This window comes from Rattus norvegicus, chromosome 15 (genome assembly GCF_021556685.1).
Source record: "Rattus norvegicus strain SHRSP/BbbUtx chromosome 15, alternate assembly SHRSP_T2T, whole genome shotgun sequence".
Lineage (NCBI taxonomy): Eukaryota > Metazoa > Chordata > Mammalia > Rodentia > Muridae > Rattus > Rattus norvegicus.
Window position 1 is genome coordinate 104,556,167 of NC_141548.1, and position 25,704 is coordinate 104,581,870.

The 25,704-nt window shown below is 45.1% G+C and overlaps 1 protein-coding gene, 1 long non-coding RNA gene and 1 pseudogene across 9 annotated transcripts in view; 1 reads left to right on the forward strand and 2 right to left on the reverse strand.

Moving 5' to 3' along the window:
• Window positions 1-1,099: 1,099 nt before the first annotated feature.
• LOC148001161 (large ribosomal subunit protein eL8 pseudogene) lies at window positions 1,100-7,641 on the reverse strand (annotated as a pseudogene). The gene is made up of 4 exons (XR_015638591.1): window positions 7,562-7,641; window positions 5,876-6,012; window positions 3,975-5,584; window positions 1,100-2,431 (listed from the first exon to the last, which is right to left on the reverse strand). The product of XR_015638591.1 is annotated as a large ribosomal subunit protein eL8 pseudogene, transcript variant X2 (transcript).
• Window positions 7,642-14,333: 6,692 nt separating this feature from the next.
• On the reverse strand, window positions 14,334-17,298 carry LOC148001162 (uncharacterized). Of its 3 annotated transcripts, none has more exons than XR_015639092.1 (2): window positions 16,857-17,298; window positions 14,334-14,575 (listed from the first exon to the last, which is right to left on the reverse strand). It is a non-coding gene; the product is annotated as an uncharacterized LOC148001162 (long non-coding RNA). The 3 variants fall into 3 exon arrangements; XR_015639091.1 differs by lacking the exon at window positions 16,857-17,298 and adding an exon at window positions 16,149-16,197; XR_015639090.1 differs by lacking the exon at window positions 16,857-17,298 and adding an exon at window positions 16,119-16,146.
• Ubac2 (UBA domain containing 2) overlaps window positions 16,270-25,704 on the forward strand; it is a 146,458-nt gene continuing 137,023 nt past the window's right edge. For 2 of the 5 annotated variants that reach the window (XM_087586286.1, XM_087586288.1), the window contains exons 1-2: window positions 16,302-16,425; window positions 21,437-21,514. Coding sequence is in view for 2 of the 5 variants with exons in the window: in NM_001034937.2 (NP_001030109.2) it covers window positions 16,395-16,425 (31 nt within the window). In the remaining 3 variants the exon portion in view is untranslated. 5 annotated transcript variants of the gene reach the window in all.

A 25,704-nucleotide genomic window follows, 5' to 3' on the forward strand; every position in this document is an offset into this window, starting at 1 on the left:
CCCAAGCTTACCTTGAACTCTTTTTGATTGGTTTGGGACAGGGTATCTGTGTCTATGTTTCCCTGGCTAGCCTAGAACTTGCTATGTAGACGAGGCTGCTCTCAAACTCATCATCTTACCTCTCTCCCTCTCCCTGCGGTGCTGGAAGTTCAGCTATGCACCACTATTCCTGGCCTGACCTGCTTCGTTCTCCCAGAGTTCTCGGGATTATTAACGAGCACAATCATGCCCGCCTTGAAATAACTTTAAAAAATAATACCTTTTCTCTTAAAAAATCAGGTAGGTTGTTGTCCTTGCCAACCCAACCTTTGGATTTCTTAGCAGATGGAGGTGGAGCCCCCTTTTCCTTCCTCTAGAAGTCGAGAGTCAAGGATTAGCTAGAGTCCATCAGTTACCATCATGAATGTATTTGAACCAATGGCTGTTATACCTCTAGGTAAACTCACACATCATTTAAACTCCCCAGCGTCACAGTAATAAGGAAAAGCTGGGGCGGATTCAAAATAACATGAGCATGTGATCAAAAGGTTGGAAAGTTACAGAAATATTTAGTCTGCAGAAGAGAAGGCTGTAAGGTGTTCGGAAAATCAAGTCATCGAACAGAGGAGAGAAAGAAAACCGCACAGATACCCGAGTCACAGTGAGCGGTGGATTGGCTTTGCTGGAGGCAACTGTGTGGAACAAGAGCAAAGGAGCAAAGTCAAGGAGACTGAGGGCCAGGGGCGTAGTGATCACCAACAATAGGAGGTATTCACTATTCACTATTTCACTATTCATTGTTCACTATTCACTATTTCACTATTCACTATTTACTGTTCACTATTCACTATTCGATATTTCACTCAGAGGGCTGGTCACAACACAGAGGCCAGGTGGGCACATAGGCGACCACAGAAGGTCTGTCGGTGTCAGATCCCACAATCTTATGCACACACTCTGTCCTTGGACCCCACACAGGATCTTTCTGAGTCCTTCTCAGGCTGCCCAGAGGAAAATCTAACTTACAAAGGTGGGTGTCCGCTCTGTGGGAGAGCATTCCTTAGCATCCCCAGAACAACAAAACAACACACAAACATCTGCTGGCTTACTTTGTCACTCTTTTGTTTCTTCTCTGCTGTTGGCTGGGTTCTTACTGCGTGACCACTCCTTTAAAGGTCCTGCATTCCAACGGAATAAGGAGTGTTTGACAAATCCAAGAATCATCTGGCTCTCAGGTTTTAATCAGTTCCACATTTTACACACACATGACATCATTGTTATATAAAGGAGACTCTCACAGAAGGCTAGCCAAGACTCTCCTGGAACACAATTCATCTCTCAACGCTTCTATACATCCGCAGGCCACAGGAATTGAGGGGTCCAGGATCCACACCAGAGGAAAGTTTGAGCTAGTACTGTAGAAAGCTGAGGGCAGTCTTGTCCAGCTGCACACACAATTTGAAGAGGGCTGTGACTGGCTAGTGTCACCAGTCAGAGCACACAGTGACGTGTGCGTGGGACCGTCACAGAGTGCCAGAGGATTGTTAAAAGCACCCTCTATTTGGAGAGCCAAGAACATAGGCACCAACTGTCAGGAAGGAAGTCAGAAAGACTGGCATTCTAACGCAGGGAACTAATAAACAAAAGGAAATGAGATTGTGTATAAGAGTTTTACAGAGAAGCAGAATGAATGGCCTGTGTGTGTGCAGTTGTGTTTGTGTGTGTGTGTGTGTGTGTGTGAGAGAGAGAGAGAGAGAGAGAGAGAGAGAGAGAGAGAGAGAGAGAATTTGAGGAATTGGCTTCAAATTCTGTGGGTTTGAGAGGTTGAGTCTGAGGCATGAGAGTTGCTGTGAGTTAGAGGCCAGCCTGGGCTGCATAGCAAGACCCTGTCTTAAATAAGTGAATAAAAAACCCAAACAACATAAACAAGCCGGGGCTGGAGTAATGGTCCAGTGGTAAAAAGCACTTGCTACTTTTGCATAGGACCAGCGTCCATATATGGAAGCTCCCAACTGAAACACCAGTTCTGACGGGAACTGATACCTTCTTCTGATCTTCCCTGGTGAATTTCAGAGCGAAGGTTCACCAGGTTCACACATGATGCATGTACATGCACATACCTGGTGCACATTCAGGCAAAACAATCGTACATATAAAAAGAAAATTAATTAATCTAAAAATAATTAAGGAAACAAGTTGGGTCTGGTGGCACACGCCTGTTATCTTAGCACGTGGGAGGTAGACAGGAGGATCCGGAGATCAAAGTCATCCTCAGCTATTCACTGATTTTTGGATGTAGCCTGGGCTTCATGAAACCCCGGGGTGGATACCGTCACAGAAACAACCCAACCGGATGTACTTGAGCAAAGACCCGACTGCTGTGGCGTCAGTGAGTGGCTCTGAAATTCACCATCGTAGTCGCGGCCAGCAGCAGCACCGTGTCAGTTGTTGCCTGGGAAGAAGGACCATAAGCTGAAGAGCTGCTTCCACCAGACTGGTCTATGGGCATGCGTGGGGGGCATTTTTTAAATTACTAATTGGTGGCGGAGTGCCAAGCCCACCCACTGCCATCTTTGGGCAGGTAGGTCTGGAATGCATAAGAAAGATGAGCAAGCCAGGGGGAGCCAGAGAGTACGGAGCCTTTGTCCATGGCTTCGGTTTCAAGCCCCCTGCATTGAACTACTGCCCAGGCTTCCCCCACCCCCGCCCCACCCCGCCTTCGCCTCATCCCCCACCCTCGCCCCATCCCCCATTCCCCCCCCCGCAAAGATCGGCTGTAACATGTAAGCCAAATAGTCCCTTTCCTCTGCAAGCTGCTTTGGTCAGAGTGTTTCATCATGAACACAGAGAGGCAGACTTAGACAAACATCAAGACTAAGAAGTCTGGGGGTGCCACTCACTCGCTGGGGGTCCAGAAGATGCTGAACCTCCAGGAAAGCAGAAGCCCAGCGGTCATAACTGGGTGATGCCATCGTGTGACTGAACGTTGTGCGCCCTCATTCTGTGCTAAGCCTTGCGGAGTAGAGACGCAAAGCACTCTTGCTCACGGCTGAGCCGAGGACGCGGAGGATAGCAGGGTGACTACCGCATAGCCTGCACTAACTGCTCCAGGGCCGTCCAAGGACCACAGGCGCTTAAGGAAGTAAAGTCCAGCAGATGTCGAAGTGAGCAGGGATCTCGAACTTTTTCCTTCCTAACTGGTCTAGGCCCTGGACTGCAGCCTCACAAAGAGAGAGCTCAGGGTGACTATAGAAAGTCAGAGCTATGGTGGTTGATGCCACGTTAAGGAATGTAGACGCAGGAGTACTTTGACAGACAGAGAGCTCAAGTTTGAATTCTACTCTTCCCTCCCTGTATTTTCCGTCTGTCCCTAACTAAGGCTTTGCTCAGTGTTCATTGCATAGTCAGGAAGGCATGGCATGAAGGAGCGAAGGGTCTTACAGAAATCGTTACAGGGTTAAACAGGTTACATCTCCGCTTCTAGCTGAACCACCTGCAAACAGGCTCTCTCAACTTACGTCTACTTGATCCTTACAACCCTGAAAGGTATTTGTTGTTTAAAGTCACTGCTTTAAACAGACCATTGGCTGCTTTCAGCAAGTGAGTACCACGACATACGCCTACACATGTGCATCACTCTGGGTCAGAGGCACAGGAGGGTATATAATTTAAGGTTAAAGCATGCATAAACTTCGGTCGTAAACGCTGCATGGGAGATCCAAGGCAGTAAGTTCGACTCCCTTGTTTTCTTAAAGGCGGGTTAAATTTAAACAGGCCGAGTTCACGGTTGGACAGAAAGTTAAGTCCACAGTCTTAAATGCTCGTTTGTTCACATTGCTGTGAAAACTGAAAAAAAGATTCAGTCTTTTGGGGGGGGGGTCGAGAAATATTTTAATAAAAAATGTATTACTGTGCAGATCAGGAAGCCACAGCTGTAACTTACAGCAACCTTGGATTTCACTGACGTTCCTGCAGAAAGAGTTCTACAGACTCACCTCTGGGATGACGGAGTTTCTGCAGAAGAGCAGGGAAGACTGGATCCTGGGGGAAAGTCTCAGTTTAGTGTTTACCTGCTAGAAATTAAGGGAGAAGAAAGGCGAGATATCCAAGTGCAAACAGACCTAGACACTCAAAAATCAGAGGAAAAGACGGCTGTGCTAGACTTTCCCAGTCGTCGTAACATGTCATAAACAGGGTGGGTTGACAATGGAGAATTGTTCTTTGATGGTTATGGAGACAGAAATTCAAATCGAAGGTGCTGACAGGGTGGCACTGCCTCTGGGACCTGGTGGAGGAGATAATTCCCTGGTGTCTTCTTAGCTTCCGGTATGGCTTTCAACTCTTCATTCCGGTGCTGCCGTTGCTCACGTCTCTCTGCCTCTGCCACCACATGGCTTTCTCGAACTTTGTGGGCCTGTGACCAGCCACCCTGGTTGAAGTTCTGATCTCATCTAAACTACCTGTACCTGCCGCAGCCCCAGTTCCATAGTGGGCTACTTTCCAAGGCATTGGGTCATGTCTTGCAGGTTTAAAATGTCACACTGTAGGGACACAAGATGTAGATACACGTCATTTCAGTGCGTGGGAGCCTGGGGCAGGAGGGGCAGACGTTTGAAAGCAGTCTAGGCTACATAGTGAGGATCCACTTCGAAATCAAGCACGTAGGCAAGCCAAGCAACCAAAGGCTCTGGCTCTAATCACCGATACTCTGTAGTTCTGCTTTCAACATCCGAAGTGAAACTCAGGATTTCTGTAATTTTTTTTTAATTTTGTAATTATATTTATGTACAGAAAACTTAAGTGTACATTTAACCCAGTTTAGTGGCGAGTTCTTTAGCCTTTGCCTTTTCCAGCTTAGCAATGCGAGCCACAGTCTTAGGACCCAGGACGTTGCCTCCGCAGTGACTGCGGATCTCGTGATATCTGTCATTATAATTGGTCCTAATAGCTTCCACCAGCTTAGCCAGAGCACCCCTGTCTTCCGAGTTAACCTGTGTGAAGGCAACAGTGGTGCACGTCTTCCTGTGGACCAGGTGCCCCAGCCTGGCCTTTGCCTTGATGATGCAGTAGGGCACCCCCATCTTTCGACACAAGGCAGGCAGGAAAACCACCAGCTCAATGAGGTCTACATCATGGGCAATCACCACCAACTGAGCCTTCTTGTTCTCCACCAAGGTGGTGACTGTATTGACCCCCTGCTCGGAGGACAGGTGGTCTCTTAGTTGGGATGTCCCCTTTGCCAGCAGCTTTCTTCTCAGCACGGGCCAGCAGCCGTTGCTTCTTCTCCTGCTCTGTCTCTGGCTTGTACTTGTGGGCAAGCTTAAGCAGCTGAGTCGCTGTTTGCCTGTCCAGGGCCTGGGTGAACTGGTTGATGGCAGGAGGTACTTTGAGCCGCTTATAGAGGATGGCTCTTTGCCGCTGCAGCCTGATGTAGCCGGGCCGTTTGACGAAGCGCGTGAGATTCTTTTGGGCTGGATGTCCTGGCCAGTGCCGAAGTTCTTAGGCCTTTTCTCAAACAAACAATTGACCGCCTTTTTGGCCTCTTGTTTCTTGACCACGGCGGGGGCCGGGGCCACCTTCTTCCCCTCGGGGGCATCTTGCTCGGCTGGAGGAGAGAGAAAGGATTTCTGTAATTTTAATAACCGTTGCAACGCCCTTATTTTGGCACGAAGGAGGAACAAAGAGAGGACACAATAAAATGACGCACCTTTTGATCTGTAGATATTTGGGTGTGAAGAAAGTAGGCAACAATGCCTGGACCCACTTACAGACAAACTAGTTTGTATATACGAGATTCGAGATGAGAAGCCTTGACAGCCACAATATAAAAATGAAAGAGTCAATGATGATGCAAAATAAAAGCCAGTAACCAGACGGGTGTGGATACATCCGGTACCGACAGGTCGGATAAGCCTGCATGTACTGTTGAGAACGGGAGACGACAAACTTAGCTTCCAGACAGTGGGGAACACGCAGGAATGTGGCAGCCCCACAGATATGATGGGCTCTGTCTGGGCAGCTTCAAATTCTGCTCTGTGCTTTGAAGAACATAGTGATGAAGTTACACAGCAAACTTAGTTTCCTGTTCTGAAACTGAGATGGAGTTGACAAATAGATATGTGTTGCTGTAAAATTATTAAAAAAAAAATGCTGTCTTTTATCTCGCATTAGGTCTGGCACCATAGTGCCCCAAGATATCTAGTAGATATCTTCATCATGGTCAGCAAAGCCTCTTACCTGCTCTGCTCCATCCCACATTACACTGCCGATGGCTTCTCTCTGGGCCTGGCAACAGTCTCTCTACCCATCTTGTTCCCAAGGCAGGCTGCCATCATTCCAGGCATATACATCCCAATTCTGTGGCGGCTTAGTGTCTCTGGCCGCTACATACTCTCTTAAACTTAAATTGCCACATGAAAGAACGCACAACACAATAACCTCTGATGCAATCGATAAGATATAATTGCCTACCTAGACATGCAAAGCCCTATACACAACCATCCCTTAAGAATATTCATAACAACCTCATAAGCTCTTTCCCTATATGGCCCAGATGTTTGGTCTCTCTGTATCTTTGTCTCTTTCTCTCATCTGTCTGTGTCTGTGTCTGTGTCTGTGTCTGTGTCTGTGTCTGTGTCTGTGTCTGTGTCTGTGTCTGTGTCTGTGTCTGTGTCTGTCTGTCTGTCTGTCTCTCTCTTCCTCTCTCTCTCTCTCTGCCTTGCCCCCCCCCTTGCCCCCATTCTGAATTTTACCCTGCATGGGGATGCTTCCCCTTCCTTCCCCCATCTTCCTATCTGTTTGGTGATTTCTCTGGCCCTACTCCTTGGGAGAGGTGAACCTGCCCAAGAGCTGCCCCTAAATAAGCCTGACCCTTTTAACTTTCAATTTGGTATGAATTGTCTTATTTTGTAGGCAGAGAAAAATCTATTATCTTTTTTTAATTTTTTTTTTTTTGGTTCTTTTTTTCGGAGCTGGGGACCGAACCCAGGGCCTTGCGCTTCCTAGGCAAGCACTCTACCACTGAGCTAAATCCCTAACCCCAAAATCTATTATCTTGGTGCCAAAGACTCAGGAGAAGTTGATCACTTAGCCTGGTGGGCTAAGCCAAGCTGGCCATTTGGAGCCACTCCTCTACCCCTGTATTTCTCTGCCTGATGCAATTGACTTTTGACTTGGTAAGCCCCTCCCTGCTACTTTCCCAGTCATTGCCTTAAAAAGTGCCAATCTTTCTTCCAGGTCCAGGACCCCAGAATCCCCTACCAAGACACAAGTTCTTGAACAAAGGCAGTCTTCGTTCTGGAGAGCCTTTGGATTTGAAGATGTCCTTTCTGAGGCTACCTCATCCCCATTGTTCTACCCCAAGCTATCTAGTAGGGTGCCACCCAGTACCGCTCTAGTCTCTCTGCTTTGTAGCTGATATTCTACCGCTCAGAGTTCTACTAGCAGGGACTTGGGTTCCAAACTTTTTATCTGGTGCGCTCTGTACACACTCCTGCTCCTGTCCAAGCTGCTGATTGGACACCCCTACGCTGTTGTTGAGGTATGTACGAATCATCTGTCTGTAAATGGTGCTGGCACTTACAGCCTGTCCACGTGGACCACTCCATTGGCTTTCTGCAGCCAGCCCGTGCTAAGTTCAGCGTGCTCTCTCTCTTCCTTCATGGACTCAGATTTTATTACAACAGCTTGGCTTCTTTCAGTGGCCAGAAATTGGCACACCTGATTTCCAAATTCCCGCTGTCACTCGGTGACAAACGATTTGCAAATATCTTATATCTAAACTCGCTCTGCTCTGTGCTTCCAAAGCCTCCCCAACTCTTAAAAATTTGTAATTTCTGATTTCTTTTCACAACAACAACAGCAACAACAACAACAAAATACTTTAGGATTTTAACTAAGGATTTGTAAGTTGCTCATTGGGTATGGGTTAAAAATCTATATACTCTGCAACAAAATTTGGCTTTAAACTTTTAACAAAAGGCTTATAATTAAAAAATCTATACATGGTTAACTGTGTATGAGATTCAACTCTTGTTTAGTGTATGTGTACATGTAAGTTGGATCCAACTCTTGATTTAAAAATATAGATAGATTCACTAGGAAAGAATTGCTTTTAAATATCAACTATGTTGGCCAACATGGCTTACAACCTGCCATGTAATGAACTCTGTTTATCTCTGTATCTCCTTTCAGATTAAGAAAGCAGCAAGTCCCAAATATTTTACATTGGTATGGATTTTTCTGTGGTGATGATAGAAATTTAAGGTTATACTTGCCACAACATACTGTATATGAGGTTCGATTCTAATTTCAAATATTCTGTATGTGATGATGTAATTATAAGAACAAAGGCCTAATTAGATTAAGAAAAGCTAATTTAAGATATCTGTCTAGCTACCTACATGTTTGTTAATTGTTCAACACAAGCTACTAAAAAATTTAGATAAACAGCAACATATGTTTAATGAATAAGGTATATTTCATAATCAAGACCTATAAAGTCTTAGGGTCTGGTGAGGTTCACAGTGGTGTTTATCTAGCTTCTTTGCCTTTTAAGCCTTAGCTGTTTGGGTAAACTAAACCACACCAAAACACATCTGCAATATTCATATTCTATAATGGTGTGTCTGGTCCCCAAGAAAAGTCCTTTTCCCAAGGACAAAAGCCCCCATTCCCTCAGGGGTTTGAAGAAACTTCCTGCTACCTAAAATTGGAGTCATTCTCCTTATTTCTAGCAGGGGGCAATTGTGATCCTTCCATTAGCATATAACTGTGGTACATATTAACCAGTCAAGGTCAATGCTGGCCACAAGGTTCCCAAAGTCCCTGTTCAAAAGCCTTACCCCAGCTCACAATTCCCCTTTCTCCTAGACAGCCTTGGCCATTAGGAATAATTTTTGTTTCCTTTTACACCCACAGAAAAAGCTATTTTGGTTTCTTTACTGTGCACATTTTCAGGATCAATAAAGTTGTTATTCCCCCTATGGACTTTATGTACGATTAAAAGTTAAATTGTTGGCCAGGTGTGGTGGCACATGCCTTTAGTCCCAGCAATCCAGAGGCAGAGGCAGGCTGATCTCTGAGTTCAGACCAAGCTTGTCCCACCTACAGAGCAAGTTTCAGGGCAGCCAGGACTGTTACCACAGAGAAGCCTTGTCTTGAAAAAAATAAAACAAAAAAGTTTGATTTTGATACTAAAAGATATTCAATTCAAAAATCATGATATTTAAGGCTCGAACCTCACAGGCCTAAACCTAAATTCCTATCCATATGATAGCTACTAAATTATTATAAACTGTTAGTGATAATTAAGAAATAGAAGCTAATAGTCACCTTATAAATTATCAAATCCTTTATTATGTCTAAAACTACATTTGTAGTCATGCTAAGTACTGATATAATTACAGGAATAAACCTTACTTACCCTCCTGTACATGTTTTCAAGATTAAGCCTAGGATGAAAACTAGAATCAAGCAAAATGTGTTCATTCAAATAAACTTTAGATAGATAGATTGTGCTTAAACACTTCAGAGGTCTATAGCGTATGGTATTTAAAATGTTTAATAAAAACTTTTTTTTTTTGGTGCTAGACATGCTAGCTCCTGATAGTACCCCTAATCTCCTCAAAAGAAGAATGGGCACCTGAAACTTGCTTTACATGAGGCAAATCTGACCACTGGGCTGTAAACGTGCTTCAACTGCTGACAGCACACTGTCCAAACTGTGAACAGGCAGGACACTGGGAAGTTGACTGTTCCACTTTACCTAGACGAAGGTAGGATAGCTTCCCTCCCCCAGATTCCTGCTTCATAGAAAAGTCTGTCAGATCTTCTGGGCCTGGTGGCTGAAGGTAGATGTCCCACCCACTACAGAGGAACCTTTGGTGACAGATTGTCCAGGTAGTGGTAAGTCTCTGCCATTTTTATAGACTCAGAAGCAGGTTGGTCTTCACTTCCTGCTTACTCAGGTGAATTTATCCTTCTCAGGTCTCTGATGCGTGGGAAGACTAAACTCTCAAAAGACTGATTAGTTTAACAGCAGAAATCCAAGGTTTCAGTTGCTTTTTCTTCATATGTAAAAATCAAGCCACAGGCCTCATTCTCCTATAGCTGCCACCACTATGTCTAGACACAGTTTACCAGACTCAGAAAACAGGTTCCAAAGTAACTTTTTATTATTCCTTTATCTAAAGGAGCTCTCTTTACAGTGACTGCTCTCAGTCATCAACCACCTATGTCTTGTGAATAACTGGATAGGAAAAGTGTAAAGTTTATGTAAGTTTTGAGGATGGGAAAGTTTCTGGTGTGAAGAGCTAAGAAAGTGTTTCAAGGTTGGCAAATGCAAGTTACGTGGGAAGCTTAAATGGTGATACATTTCCCAAGCTTCTACTCTGATACAAAGTTGTGACTGTGTGGTTTTCAGTACAAATTATAAACAATGGGAATGCTAACATGTCTAAAGCTTATCTTGTTTTGTAAATTTAAAAGATTTTTGCAAGCTTCAGGCAATAGATTTAGATCAGAGGCTCACAGGTCAAATGGACTCCAGATAAACACTGTACATCAAAACCTGTTTCTCCACCAGCCTTTTCTAGAGGGTGGGATCCCTTTCCTTCTAACTGCCAAGACCATGGGTCTAAAAGTTTCAAGTAGGGGTTGGGGATTTAGCTCAGTGGTAGAGCGCTTGCCTAGTAAGTGCAAGGCCCTGGGTTCGGTCCTCAGCTCCAAAAAAAAAAAAAAAAAAAAAAAAAAAGACAAAATAAAAGTTTCAAGTATACACCTAAGAAAAAAATTTTCCACCAAACTCCTTAACTTTATCTCCTATCTCTAACATATATCTGTTACAGAAGATTTTTCTAATCAATCAAAGACTGCAAACTGCTCCAACTGCTCCCTTCACATCTCTAGCCCCAGATGTTTCTGCAGAGCCTGGACAAGTGAAACAGTCTGCTCTTCCTGGACTTGGTCAACATTCTAGTTTTTTGGCCCTCAATACTGATGCCCCAGTGTCAGCAGGAAGTAATCATAGATGAATATAGGTAATCCTATATTCATTTTTAATCAACATGTAGCAAGGAGGTTGGGTTTCAGAACCGGGACAAGTAGCTGAGATGCCTGTGTAACATATCAAAACAGACCTGGCCTCAAGGCTCTCCCAGCAGTCTTCAGTCCCTACCTATTACAGGGTATGACTGGCATACCCGCCCTCTACCCTGAACTCTCCAGCCCAGGGGCTGGGCTTTCCTTCCCCCAAGAGGCTCTTCCCTATATAATTCAGACAATTTGCTCTCTGTCTCTCTATCTCTCTATCTCTTTTTTTGTCTCTCTTCCCCCTCTGTCTGTCTCTCTGTCTCTGTCTCTGTCTCTCTCTTGGCATTTCTCCCTTGCTGCATGGGCTTGCTCTCTCTCTCTCTCTCTCTCTCTCTCTCTCTCTCTCTCTCTCTCTCTCCCTTCTCTCCTCTGTCTCCCAGTCTGCATGGTCCTGCTTTTAGGGACCAGTGATTTCACCCAAGGGCAAATAAACTTGCCCTATTTTACTCTCAAAAAAAAAAAAGAATATTCATAACAACGTGTAAATGTGCAGAGAGGAATCTAAACATCTGCCTCCATGTTCTCCCAGTGGCTTCTTTTACCTCCTCTAGTCTCCTCTTCTAAAACTTTTCTCCCACCCATCCTTCCTTCTCGTTCAATGACAGGCCTCGTTCTATCTTGTACCTGCCTTCGCCTGTATGACATCCCACAGATATGAGTAAGGTACCTAAGGGAAACTGTCCCTGCTGCTAGGCAGCTGTGTCGCCGATGGCCGGAATGTCCCTGTATGGTGCATCTAATAAGTATATCAAAAATCAAGGTTGGGGTCAGAGAGATGGCTCAGCAGATAAGAGCTCTTGCTCCTTCCTGGTTTGACTTCCAGCACTCACATGGTGGCTCACAAAATCCGGTTCAAGGGATCTGATGCCACCTTCTGACCTCTACAGGCAGCAGACACACAAGATGCACAAAGAGATACACAGGCAGAACATGCATGCATATAAAATAAAAATAAATCTAAATAAAAAAAAATAAAGTGCCACACAGGTATACTAACATTCCCACTGTTAGACAAATGACCTTGTCTTCATTATAACATTATTTCCAGTACAGTGTTGATCTTCCCACCCAGCCTCTTTTGGGTTTTCTGTGATAATCATGAGAAGAAATAGCCTAAACAGGAGATCTGGTTCGTCGTGATGTGGAGGAAGAGTCACCTGATCTCATCAGTATGCCACTTGCCTGGTAAGTGTAATAACGTTTTAAAAAGTCTACACTACAGACCCCAGGGTGCTGTCTCCCTCTTCCTTTGGGATTAGCCCATGCTATTCTTTCAAGTGTGTGATTTTTCTCTAATAAATTGCTAAGAAGATGAGACCCGAGGTGACACCTGTCACACCTTCACCGGTACAGAAGCCCACTATATGTGTGCGCGTGGGTTCCATTTCTAGAACTTAAAAAGGACCCTGGAGACCACATCCTTGCAGTGTGGTGGGAAACAGGTGAAATGGAAAGTAAAGGGGGCTCCAGGAAAGCGGTGTGGGGGAAAAGGTCAGATTACACTCATGTTCCCTTAAACACACCAACACCATAGCATCCGCATGTAATTCTTTCGGCTCGTAATTGTGTTGTTCCTTTACAGACTCCTAAAAGGCGTGTTCAGGGTGCTACAGCAGATGGTCTTGTCCTCTGTTGGGTCTTAGCATTTTCCCCGATTAAGACTCATAGCCTTGGGCTTGCCCTGCCCCAGAGCCTCATATGCCTTGAAAGAAGGGAACGGCCACAGTATGGAACCCAGACCTCAAACTATGGGAGTCAGTGGATAAATACTCCTACCCTCTTGCTTTGGGACAGACTTGCCCCCAAAGCCCTGGGGCTCAGTGAGATTATGCTCTGGTTTCCCACAGGGCTAGTTTGTTATCATAATTCATCTCAGTGAACTCCCTGTCCTTCCATTGATGAAGTCTCCTAGGACCACTTCCCAGACAAAATGGTCTCAAGAGTCTTTGGGAGATCCAGACTGAAACAGAAGGCAAAACTTAACGAGGCTTAACTCTGTTGAAAGGGATACCAAATTGCATTTTATTATTTTTTGCAGTAATCGTTCTACTGCCCAGAAACCCTTTCCCCCTAAACCTTTCCGTATGTGCACTGGAAATAATCTAATACATTTTGTGTTTGTCTCATTGTGTGGTCTGGGTAGCCTCAAACTGGATTTGTAGAACAGGCTGGCCTTAACCTCACAGGGTCACTGCTGGTACCAAGCCTGTGACAGTCTGAATTTCTTGAGACAGGGTTCCTCTGTGTAATAGTCCTGGTTTTCCTGGAACTTGGCTTTGTAGACCAGGCTGGCCTTGAACTCTCAGAGAACCACCTGCTTCTGCGCCCCACGTGGGAGTGCTGGGACTAAAGGTGTGTGCCACCTAAGATAGGTGCATGGCCTGTGACAGGTATTTCAAAAGAAGGTCTAATGAAGATTTTTAGCTAAGTCCACTTTTTTTTTTTTTTTGTAGATTAAAACATAACCCAGAAACATAAGCTAACTTGTCAAATCCTTTGTGAGCGGATTATCTAGCCTGCTATTATAAATACATTTTTAGGTCTAGATTGCATTACTTTTTAAGGAAGCCTTAAGATTAACCATGTATACCACTGGAGAGATGACTGAGCCTTGAAGAACACTGCCTGTTGTTTCTGAAGTCCTAGCATCTACATGGGTCGCTCACAACTATCTGTAATTCCAGTTCCAGAGGATCTGTTGTCCTCTGCTTGTCTCTCTTGGCACTAGGTACACACATGGTGCCCATACATACATACATGCATATATACATACATACATAGCCTCATACATGTTAAATAAAAATGAGCCTTTAAAAATAATACTGTTCCTTGGGGCTGGAGAGATGGCTCAGTGGTAAGAGCAACAACTGCTCTTCCAGAGGTCCTGAGTTCAATTCCTGGCAACCACATGGTGGCTTACAACCATCTATGGGATCTGGTGTGTCTGAAGACAGCTACAGTGTACTTGTATACATAAATTAAATACATAAATCTTAAAAAAATAATACTACTGTTCCAAGCTGCTGTTCTCAGAACTAGCCTTATCTACTACAGATAAGAGCTGTGAAGAAATCTCTCAGAATGATTAAACTTGTTGAAAATGTTAAAAGTGTTCAATAATATTTACCCTACTTGCAACTTAATATCTTTGCCTAACACTTCTGACATAGGTGAAATATATGTCTAATTATCCCATATTTTGGTATCACTATTTATACTTTTTTATTCTAAAAACAAAATTATGCACGAGTGTCACAGAGTAGTTATTTTAAAACAACAGGATTGGAAATGCTTTATTTCTGGTGTAGAATAAGACGATGAAACCTCTTTTCACAAAATAGTCTTTAATTCAGGAGCTTGTCTTGTTAAAGGCACTGAAAACATTCGATGCCATGTGGGTTCTCAGTGAGACTTTTGGTGACTTGCACACTGGCTGCTGCCTGTTTTCTGTGTTTACAAATCCACGTGGTGACCAGAACTGCTGCCCGGATGTTGCACAATGATACTGGAAGAGGAAAAAAGTGATTCCTGTGGAATAATTTTCAAGAGTTTCAAGTTTTGACAACTACATTGTTGGTATATTTCCACTCAATGTTTTGATTCCCCATGAGACATACATTTGTGACGATCAAGTTTTCATGATGATACCAGTCACTGTGTGCACTACCACAAAACTTCTGGCTGCAGCTCATCTCATAGCTGACTTTCTTCAGACTACTTCACACCTCCCAAACATACCAGTGTTCAACAGAATGAGGAATTTACTTCATTTCCTCTTATTAGATAATAACCTTTTATAATTGACATTAGTTTACCATAAATGGTTATTATCTATAACATATAGGACTTAAGTAGACTAGACTAAATTTCAAAACAATAACTTAAGAGACAATGACTTTGAAGCTTCCCCTAAATCTATATAAACTATCCCTGTCACCTCCATGTATTTTAGGGTAATTTCTTAAGATGAATCAGGAAAAAATTGTCAAATTCAACCATTCAGCTTTGACAGCAGGGACTTTCCTAGGCAAACCATTTTAAGGAAGAATGTTTTTAACGTCTGGGTCAATAGCCTGTGGGGATTCCCAGTGCACTTCTCCTTTTAGTTTTTTGTGATACGTTTTGGATGAAGTATGTGATGAAGCTCAACCAGAGCAGGTCTGGAACTGGAAAGCAAGCATTTAGATTAAATAGGCATTTCTCCACCATTAAATGTCAAAGTTTAAATGGTAGCTTCTAGATTAGTTGCAACTAGGGATCTGCCTTAACATGTACTTGTTTGCCTTGCAGTTCCAGCTGTTTTATCAGGTGCTGGTTAACTGGAAAACCTTACTACTCAAGGGTGAAAAAGAATGGGAAAAGAAAATGTTTCCGCATTACTACAAAAATCTTCCGGGTCTTCTGAACACCCTTCTGTGCTCCTAGGGACCCCATAGAGAACCAGTCTTATGTGGGCTACAGATTTTGTGGGAATCAGCTCCTGCGAACAACACAAGGCCTCGGAAAATAATTTTCCTGCGAAACTGAACTCAACTGGATGAACATAAAGTTAAATGTATTTTATGCTTTTGAACCAGCTTTTAAAAAGGCTAAATTGCATAAAAACCGCTCACACCTTTACGTTTTGGAATAACGTGAATACTCTAACCTACTGTAAAGACGTGTTGTATTTTACTAGTCTAAACCCAGATTTAGAATGCGGGCCAAACCTTACAAACTCTCAATATTTCCTGAAAGCATTCCGTCCATACTTGGCATGTTCTTTCTGTTTGCCTATAAACGTATTCTTAAACTTTTTTTTCTACTAGCCATCTTTTCCACCCTCACCCCTACGACCTCCTGAGCTTGGTGGGTCAGCGGAAGCACAGACAGTTCACTGAGCTCCGAAGTCCGCTCAGAAGTACCAAGCATGCGTGGAAACCGCGGCCGCCTCGCCCCGTGAAAGGTCAGAGGTCTCGAGAAAGGCCTGGTATTCCACTGCGGAAGAACTGGCTCTCCTCGCGGCGCTCCAAGCCGTGAGGTTCTGCACTGAGAGTTCTGGCACCTACCATCCTCGTTCCCAAACCCGCCCGAACTACCGGAAGAAGCGGACGTCCGGCTCTCCCGCACCAACGCACTTCCTCTCCCGGCAGGAAGAGGCGGGCTCTGGCCGAGCGTGCTCGCCTCACAGGCCGCGCATGCGCCTTCTTCCTGGAGGCTCCGGAGCGCCTCGCCGGCGGACTTCGCTCGCTGGTTGACAGTGCGCCTGCGCGGTCGCTGGGGGCTCTCCACCTCCGCCTCCCCTCCCCCTGACGCCCCGCGGGGGCTCCGGGCCCGGCGGGACCATGTTCACCAGCACCGGCTCCAGTGGGCTTTGTGAGTACCGGTTCCCTCATCCTTGGGGCGTCCTTCGCTCCATTCTGAACACTTCCCGGACCCGGCTTGGGGCAGCGGGGACTCGGTTTTGCAGGAGGCTGGGGGCCCTTGCCTTCCGCGCCCGAGCCTTGTCAGTTCTTGCTCTTAGGGGGCAGCGGGCGCCGCCCCCACCGCAGCCCTGAGGGCCGAGGAGGGCGCCACGTCCATTCCTTGCCGGGCGCCTCCCGTACGGTGCGCAGCAGCTCCTGCCCTGTTGCAGGTGGGCTGGGCAGTTAGGGTCGGGCCGGGTGCCCCGCTCATCTCGTGGCCCGGGCCCACGCACGCACTTGACGGCCCGAGTGCTGGGCTGGAAGATGTCCCCGTGGGGAGGACGCTGGAATCCTGCCCAGTTCCCTGTCCCCCTTCATTCATACAGGCTTTTTGGGACCCACCTGATTCCTGGAACGTGTGAATTTCATCCTCCGCTCCAGAATCTGCCCCCTCAATTTTGAGTTCCACGTACTTCTTAACCGTTGTCCCTGAAGAGTTTTTGCGAGCTGAAAAACTAAGCGCTTTCAAGCGAAGTTAGGAAGTCATTTGGCAAGAATATGCAAGCTTTGCTTCTGGATGCCGCTGCACTCTACAGGAGTGTGGGCGGTGGTCAGCAGGTAGAGGGCGGAGAAGTTTATTCAGTCTCCAAGCAACTTTTTCCCACGGCGTTATGTTGAGTTGCCTTTAGAGAGTGGACTCTTCACTAAACAGTGTTGGGATTAGGCACTGATACACCACCAATAGCAAACTGTTTAAACAAGCTGCAATTCGCAGTTTCTTACCACTGTCGGTATTTCCCTTCTCTGCTTGTGAAGTTGATGTTGCTAGAGCACAGAAGTATCTGGCGTCTCCAGATGGTACATTCTGTTGTGAACATCATGAGCCTTACGGAGAACACTCCTGTTACATAGTCTGAGAGTGAATAACTGTCAGAGCCAGCGACGTAATTTTAAATCATCCGCACCCCTCACTACCTCAGGCTTTGAAATATGTTTAATGTTGTTAATGCTCTCCATGTTTAATAGCTAATTCAGGTTATGGAGTCTTTGATGCATTGGCCCCAGAATCCATCAGAGCTACTAGTGAGTTGGTCTTCAAACTACTGTTTGGTTGAATAGCGTAGTGTGTCTTTCTTAGGGCTACAGTATGTGGGTGGATCTGACTAACAGTAGATATCTTCGATTTTAGTTGTTCTCAGCATATTGAGGCATCCTTTTGCCTCAAAAATAAATGTAAAAGCTAAAAAGCAAGAGTCTGGGAACATGGCTTGACCTGCAGGCATGAATATCTGAGTTCTAATTCCCAGTAACCATGTAAATAGTCAAGGCATTGCAGTGTGTGTCTGTAACTCACCAATGAGAGGTGGAAGCAGGAGATTCCCCAGGGCCTTGCTGGCCAGCCAGTTTTCTGTGTCAAAAAAAGAAAAATGGAGTGACTGAGAAATACATCCCAATATCATCGTACACACAGGTATACACATGCACAGTGAGGGAGAGACTTGGCTGTTGAGATGATTTGCTGGCGCAAGCATTAGTATTTGAACTGGTTGTTTGAGAGGCGAGGGGTTGTTAGGCCTAATGGGCTGAGCATGGGAGGGCAAAGATGGACAAGGAGCCAGAGCTAAATAAAGAACTAGGGTCTTGTTGATGGCCAGAGTGAACAGTCCTGAGGTGAGATCATGAGGGCTGTGGAAGGCTTGACCAGAACTGGGACCTTCTGAGGTCTGCAGAGGGAGAAGCAGAGGAGCTGGGGAAGCAGATTGAAGAGTGGCTGAGGAAGAGTGCATGTGCATGCATGTGTGTGTCTGTGTGTGTGTGTGTTTATGCCTGTATGCTTGTGTATGTGCACACGTGTGAATGTGTGCCAAGGAAAAAATTGCAGGGTAGGAGCAGTTAGTAGACAAACACCGCCAAGATTCAAAACAAAGTCTGAAAAGTGACCTTTTTGGGGGGAGGGATCATACCCAGAACTTTTCCAGAACAGTTCTTCCAGTTGTCATAGAGACAGTTATGGTGACCAAGGAGTGAGTGGGATGAGGAAGTGAGGGTGAATTGGAGATGCCATTCAGGAATGTGGATCATCAGGGGCAGACTGGAGAGCTGCACTGTGAGGTGGTCACAGTCACGGGGAGAAGTCAAGTCTGGAGAGATGTCAGTTATTAACACGGTTGGAGGAGACCCAGTGGTGAACGTGAGCTTAGAGAGTTAGGAATAAATGAAACACCAAGTCCTTAGTACAGGAAGAAATGACAAAGTCTAGGACCTGTGTGAGTCTGCTTCTCACTGCGGGAAGAAGATGGGAGGTGGTTCTCCGCAGTGGAGCACACGTTTCCAAATGCTGCTCGCCCCAACAGAAAACAACCAGCCAGCATCCCAGATGCCTTTCTGGGTCCCATCTCTAGACTGATCTTCAGAAAGGCTAATTTGGGTACCAGAAATCTGGGCTTTCTTTTCTTCCTTCTGTGTGTTCTGAAATCTGTCTTTTTAAAGGCTCTCCATGAGAGTCAGTGGAACAAACATCAAGGCAGGAGACTGGCCCACAGGAAGGGCCAGAGAACGGCCAGTCTTGTGGGGAGATGCCCAAGGCCTGATTAAGATGGTAACATTGAGAACAGGCAGTGTCCCAGTTTGCTTTGCATTGCTGTGATAACGATACCAGCTTGGGGTTTATTTCCCTTTTAGTTTACAGTCCATATGGCAGGAGGCTAGGACAAGCACCCAAGTCAGGAACCTATAGCAGAAAGTGAAGCAGAGGCCATGGAAAAGTGCTGCTTACTGACTTGATGCCCATGGCTTGCTCAGCTACCTTTCTTTTACAACTCAGGACTACCACCCACAATGGGATGGGCTCTCCAATGTCAACCATCAATCATTAATGAGGAAAATGCCCTGCAGACATGCCCACAAGCAAATCTTTAATTGAGACTCCCTCTTCCTACTTTTGTCTATAGTTATATCGAGTTGTTGGAAACTAACCGGTATAAACAGCATAGGGAGGAATTGAAAGGTTTGAGGCAGGCAGCGTGTGTTAGTCAAGCATTTTATATTGAGGGGAGGTGATGGATTTCTGGCAAGGGCAGCTGGTTATATCATGGTGTTACGGTTCACTAAAGTAGGGAATACAGAGAAAGAGAAGCTCATTTCTTTGGAGTATGAGGTGTCTGCAGAGCCCCGTTGGGGAAATGCAGGGAGCACTCAGGGAGTGAGCATGAAGCAGAGGTGAGGACAGGAACAGCAGTGACTGGCAGTAGAGACCGAGGGTAGAGCTGTTGGCCATTTGTGCAGGGTGGTGAGGAGGGCTTGCAGAACAGGCGGTGGCGGACATCTTGCCTCTGGCCCAGTTGGACCTTCTGTCTTCAGTGAAAATGCTTCAGCATCTTCATGCTGTCCCTTTGTAATGAGTTTCCGTCCACAGACTGGGGTCCTCCTGGTGTATCAGCCCTGTCTGGCACCTCTCTCCTCCATGGCCAGTCTAGATCCCTAGTTAAGTGTGCCATTTGCATTTTCGTCTAGACTCAGCCACTGCTATTCCTGGCTTGCTGTGTGTGTTGATTAAGACTCCAATCATGTGTTAATTTTGGTCTCTGATCCAAGCTGAGCCATAGGCACAGGTTTTCTGTTAAGTTTCTTGGATTTGGACATCACTGTGTGCTATTTCTATTTTATCTCTAGCTTCAAGATTGTTCCACAACTCACACTCAGACAGACAAACAAAACAAAACAATACAAAAAGGGGCTGGAGAGATGGCTCATGGTTAAGAGCATTCACTGCTTTTCCGAAGGTCCTGAGTTCAAGTCCCAGCACCCACATGGCAGCTCACAACTCTCTGATGCCCTCTTCTGGTGTGCAGATATACACTCAGACAAAAGTATCTGTATATATTAAATAAGTAAGTATGTAAATAAATCTTAAAGAAAAACAGTACAAAGAATGCAGGCTATTGTCTGGACACTTAGCTGCTTTCCTGCTTGTTTCTGTTTGCCCTCCACTGTGCTCTCCCTGGGTACTCTCTGTGCTCTCCCACTCTAGCCAAGGCTGTCATTGTTACTTTTTTAGCTCTCTTCTGGCAGAGCAAGCCTGGCACTTGGCTGAGCTGATGTTTTGTCCCGTGGATGTATCAGAGTCTCTTTGGAGACTTCCAGAGCTGGGAGCCTCTCACTTGCTGCTCCCTTGACCTGGGTATGTATCTTTGCATGGTGAAACAAACCATCTGTCCTTCAGATCCCACACGATAGAGAGGACAATGGGATTGCTGTAGTAGAACTCCCTAGAAGTTTGCCCTGCTAAATGTTTGGTCAACGTGAGTGTTGCCTGGTCTCTACTAAGCTCTTTCTTGCAAATATGGAGGCATATATCTCTATTGACTTATGTGTGCCCGCCCAGCTCTCAGAGCACTCCCTCTCAGGGGCACTTCATGGAAGCCTGTCTTCATGTCTCTCTGCCTTCCACCACCTTGAGCTCTCTGAGGTTGTCGTCTATTTGATGGGACCAGCTGTGATGAGGCTGTTTCACTAGACTGCCAGCGCTGTTGTGGACAAAGCAACCAGTGTCATGTGACATCAAATGGTGCTGTCCCCTTTCCTTTCAGATTTTTCAGATCCTATTTTTTTTCTTTCTTTTCTTTTTTTTTTTTTTCCGGAGCTGGGGACCGAACCCAGGGCCTTTCGAGTGCTAGGCAAGTGCTCTACCACTGAGCTAAATTCCCAACCCCTTCAGATCCTATTTTATGTGTATTTTTTTTTTTTTTTTGGCTTGTGTATATGTGTGATTTGCATGCCTGGTACCTGTGGAGTTGAGACAAGGGCATTGAATTCCTTGGAGTTACGGAGGGTTATGAACCACTACAGGGGTGCTGGGAACCAAACCATGGTTCTTCTGTAAGAGGAGCAAGTATATTCACCTGCTGAGCCACATCTCCATCACCTCGAATGGTGCTGCTTCTTGTGGTTGTTGCTGTCTTTCCTTTCTTTTTCCTTTTTAGACATCATCTCATTCGGCTCAGACAGGCTTCAGAATCACGAAGTCTCTGCCCAGCCTCCCCAGTGCTGAGGCTGCAAGTGTGAGTTGCTACACCAGCTTTAGTCCTCTTCTTAGTGGGATAGTCTTGGGTTACACACACACACACACACACACACACACACACACACACACACACACACACCATCTCTTCATTTCCCTTGAATACATCTACTTAGTGTCTTTTATATCTACCGAAGGTTTGAGATGTGGAGACTCATACCCGTGAGGCATTAAGGACAAAACCTGCATTCTTTGAGGTAACAAGTTGCGTTGGTTGATTTTTGTCAACTCGACACAATCCTGGAGTCATTTGAGAAGAACCTTAACTGAGAATGTGCTTTCGCTGAGATCGCCTGTAGGCAAGTCCTTGAGGCATTTTCTTGGCTAGTGATTGATGACGGATCACCCAACACACTGGGTGGTTGCCACCCCTGGGCAGGTAGTTCTGGGTTCTGTAAGAAAGCTGGCTGAACGAGCCGTGGAGAGCAAACGAGTAAGCAGCACCCCTCCATGATGTTTATATCAGCTCCTACCTCCATGTTCCTGTCCTGACATCCTGGATATCTTCACTGTTGCCTGAGGTCTCAGCTTCTGGCCATCCAGCCTCCCTCCCCCTCTGAGAATCCACTGGTCGTGATCACAGGCTGATCATGCTGTTACAGGAGGAGAAGTGGAGCCTGAGTGGCAATTGCCCGCAGTGGGATGGGCTTTCTTACCTCATTCCTAAGAAAATGCTTCACAAAGCTGGGCATAGGAGCGCACACCTTTATTTTTAGCACTCAGAAGTCAGAGGCAGGTCAGTCTCTGAGTTTCAGGCTAGCTTGGTCTACATAGAGAGTTCCAGGACAGCCAGTGTCACACAGAGAAACCCTGTCTCAAAAACCAAGGAGGGAGATAGGGAGGAAGGGAGGGAGGGAGATACCTTACAGATATTCCCAATGCATACAGGCTAATCCACTGGAGGCAATTCCTCAGCTCACAGCCCCTCTTCCTGGTGTGTCCAGCTAACAACTGAGCATGGCATGAAGTGCCCACTAAGATACCAAAATACAAGGCTGCCTCACAAGGGGAGAACCACACAAAAATACAGACTATACCTAAGTGCCTACAAGTCCAAACTAGGAAAGGGGAAGAAAAATTTCCCACCTGTGAACAAACACTGAACGTTAGCACTGACCTGGGTACTTGTTACTTTAAAAAGAGCCTCTGTGTCATGGCATCTGTTAGCTAAGACTACAAGCAAATCAACAAACATTGGTGTTTTACTGCTACTGAACTAAATTCTGAGGACCCAGAAGAGTGACTGGCCCACAGAAATGTTCTTTAAATATCTACCTGTTGAACTAGTAGACAGAAAAGTGTAGGGGAACCGTAAGCCTAACTGTTGATGACAGGCACAGTGTGCAATCACTTTTCCCTTAGTTAGGATCACTATTACCGTGAGGAAACACCATGACCAAAGCAACGTGGGGAGGAAAGGGTTTATTCAGCTCATGCTTCCACATCATGTCCAGGGTTTGGATACACTTCAGTCCTCACTCTTGCTCTGGGTCTGTCCCCACAGCTCCATGGCTCCCTGGCCCCACAGGTGGTGCCATACCATGGAGGTGAGCCTGAACTATACAAAAGATGGCTGCATATGAGCCTGAGAGAAGCCCAGTTACCGGAGTCTCCCCTGTAGTTTCTGCCTGCACTTCCCTCAGTGATAGCTGTAACCTGTAACCAGATTAACCCCTATGAGTCCAAGCTGGTTTTGGTTATGTTGTTTATCACAGCAGCAGGAAGTAGATGAGAATTGCTCAGCTCTATCATCTTGATTAGTTGTCTTGTGTGAGCAGTGGATAGTTTGGTTGGCTTTTCAAAGGTGACTTTACACTTGATGCATTTCTGCTTTAATCTAGTCTGGGTGGGTTCTCCATGCTCTGCACAGTTGCTTGGAAAGCCCAGCTCTCGGCTTTGTCCATTTCATAAAAAGTTTAGGATTGAATTTATGAAACACCAAGAAACGTAGCTTATTTATACATTTTAGCTAAGAAGGAAAAAAATTAAACATTAACCAGAGTGGGAGAAACTTAAGGGAAGGATATTTCTTTACATTGAAAAATTGAGTTTAGCCACATTTTAGAAAGTTTGGAAATTAGAGACACAGCTATAAGATCAGTTCAGTTTACTTATCTACTTTTCCTACACATTTATGTTTTTATTGTTAAGTTACTGATTTAGTTATAAACAACTGCACATTCTTTAAACTTCTAATGTATAGAAAATCACAAGGATAAGTAAAAGGCAATTATTGACATTTGGGAGTTTATTCTATTTTTTTTTTAGGTTATTCTATTTTTTTTTAAGTATAACAGGATAACCACTAGATGAATAAAAAGCCAGTTTACACACTCGACATTGCTTTGTGTCCAGCAGAGGCTTTCATGGTGCAGTTGGGACTGCGTGTTGTTTGCTTTAGTGGCGTTCTGGCTTTCCCTGTAACAGCGTTTGTCTAGTGTGCTCTTCTTGACTAACAAAGCCTCCCCTCCCCCATTTCTTCTCTATTATAATAATGCTGAGAGCACCTTGATTTAAAAATGTTCCTAGCAATGCAAGAAGGTAAAAGACCGAGAATGTGTGGGTTGATAGGATACCAACCTGGTATGCATGAAGACTTGGATTCTATCCCCAGCACTTCATAAAATCAGACGCGCTTGAGCTGGTCTGTGCAAGTAGAGACTTGAGGGCCATAAGGTTAAGGTCCATTACTTAGGGAGTTTGAGGCCAACTTAGGGTCTGCCTTTAAACAAAAATAAGGGTTAAATAAAACATATAATAAGGTGTATTATCATAACTTTTGGCACAGTGCCAAATTCTAGTCCTTAAGGGTAATACTAAATTAAAACTTGGCAAACAGTTTGACAGAAAGAGACTACTTTACTTATAATACTTAATCTTTCCAGCTGCTCTGTGGAGATTATGAAGATAGCTGTTGTTTTCCTTATTGCAGGCCAGTGTCCCATCTCATAAGCTGAGATTTGACCCCTGACCCAGATTCATGTCCTCCATAGGTCACACGCTTAACACCCTGGTCTCAATTCCTGCAGCAGGACCAGATCCATTTGTTTTCAGCAGGATGTGCCTGTCCTAAATAGATCTTCATACTGTGTATGCATGTTTGTTTCCTTTCCCATGTGTGTGTGTGAGTGTGTGTATGAGTGTGTGAGTCTGTGTGAGTCTGTGTGAGTCTGTGTGAGTGTGTGTGTATGTGAGTGATTGTGTGAGTATGACTGTGTGAGTGTGTGTGTAAGTGTGAGTGTGTGTGTGAATGTGTGTGAGTTGTGTGTGTGTGTGTGTGTGTGTGTGTGTCCCTTTTGTACTCAGCTAGAGCCAGTTTCAGTTTTAGTAACGAAAGTGAAGCCTACCTTTCCTCAGTTGCTTTAAGATGCACCTAAACATAAGTCTGATATGGGGAACTTGATAAGTTATTTACTTCAGCATTTTGGAAATATGTTTTGGAAGTAATGGTACCAAGAGGGCCTGAAGTTTTGACTCTCTTAAGAATAAATGAGAATTAGAGTTAAATCCTCATTTTATTTATTTTAACTCATTGAAAATTTTGTAAATGTATACAGTGAACCCAGGCGTGTGTGTGTGTGTGTGTGTGTGTGTCTGTGTGTGAGTGTATCTCTGTGTGTGTGTGTGTGTGTGTGTGTGTGTGTGTGTGTGTGTGCTGTGCAGCCACAGGACAGTGCTGGGTGTCTTCCTCAATTGGTCTCCACTGCATTTTTTGAGGCAAAGTCTTCAAGTGAGCAAAGAGCTCATCCACTTAGCTAGACTGACTGCCCATGAGTGTCAGGAATCTGTCTGTCTCTGCTCCCCACCTCCCCTACCGCCAGCTTGGGGTTACAGATTTTATATGAGCACTGGGCATTGAATTCAGCACACATTCGCACACATACTTCACCAACTAAGTCATCTCCCCAACCCGAGGAGTTACATACCATTCTTCTTGACCATTTCTCACAGTCTTTAATGTAGCATGACACAGTAGAGAGACTGGACACTAATATTGGCTGTATTGCTATTTAATGATCAGTATGAAAGTTAATACTTCCAAGGCGCTTAGCAACCCTGCAGTAAAAAAGCACTAGGAAGATGGCCCAGCGTATAAAGCTCTTGCTTGTCTAGACAAAGGACTTCTGTACAAGTGATTAGACTGGAGCTCTGATTCTCAGGTAAATGTCA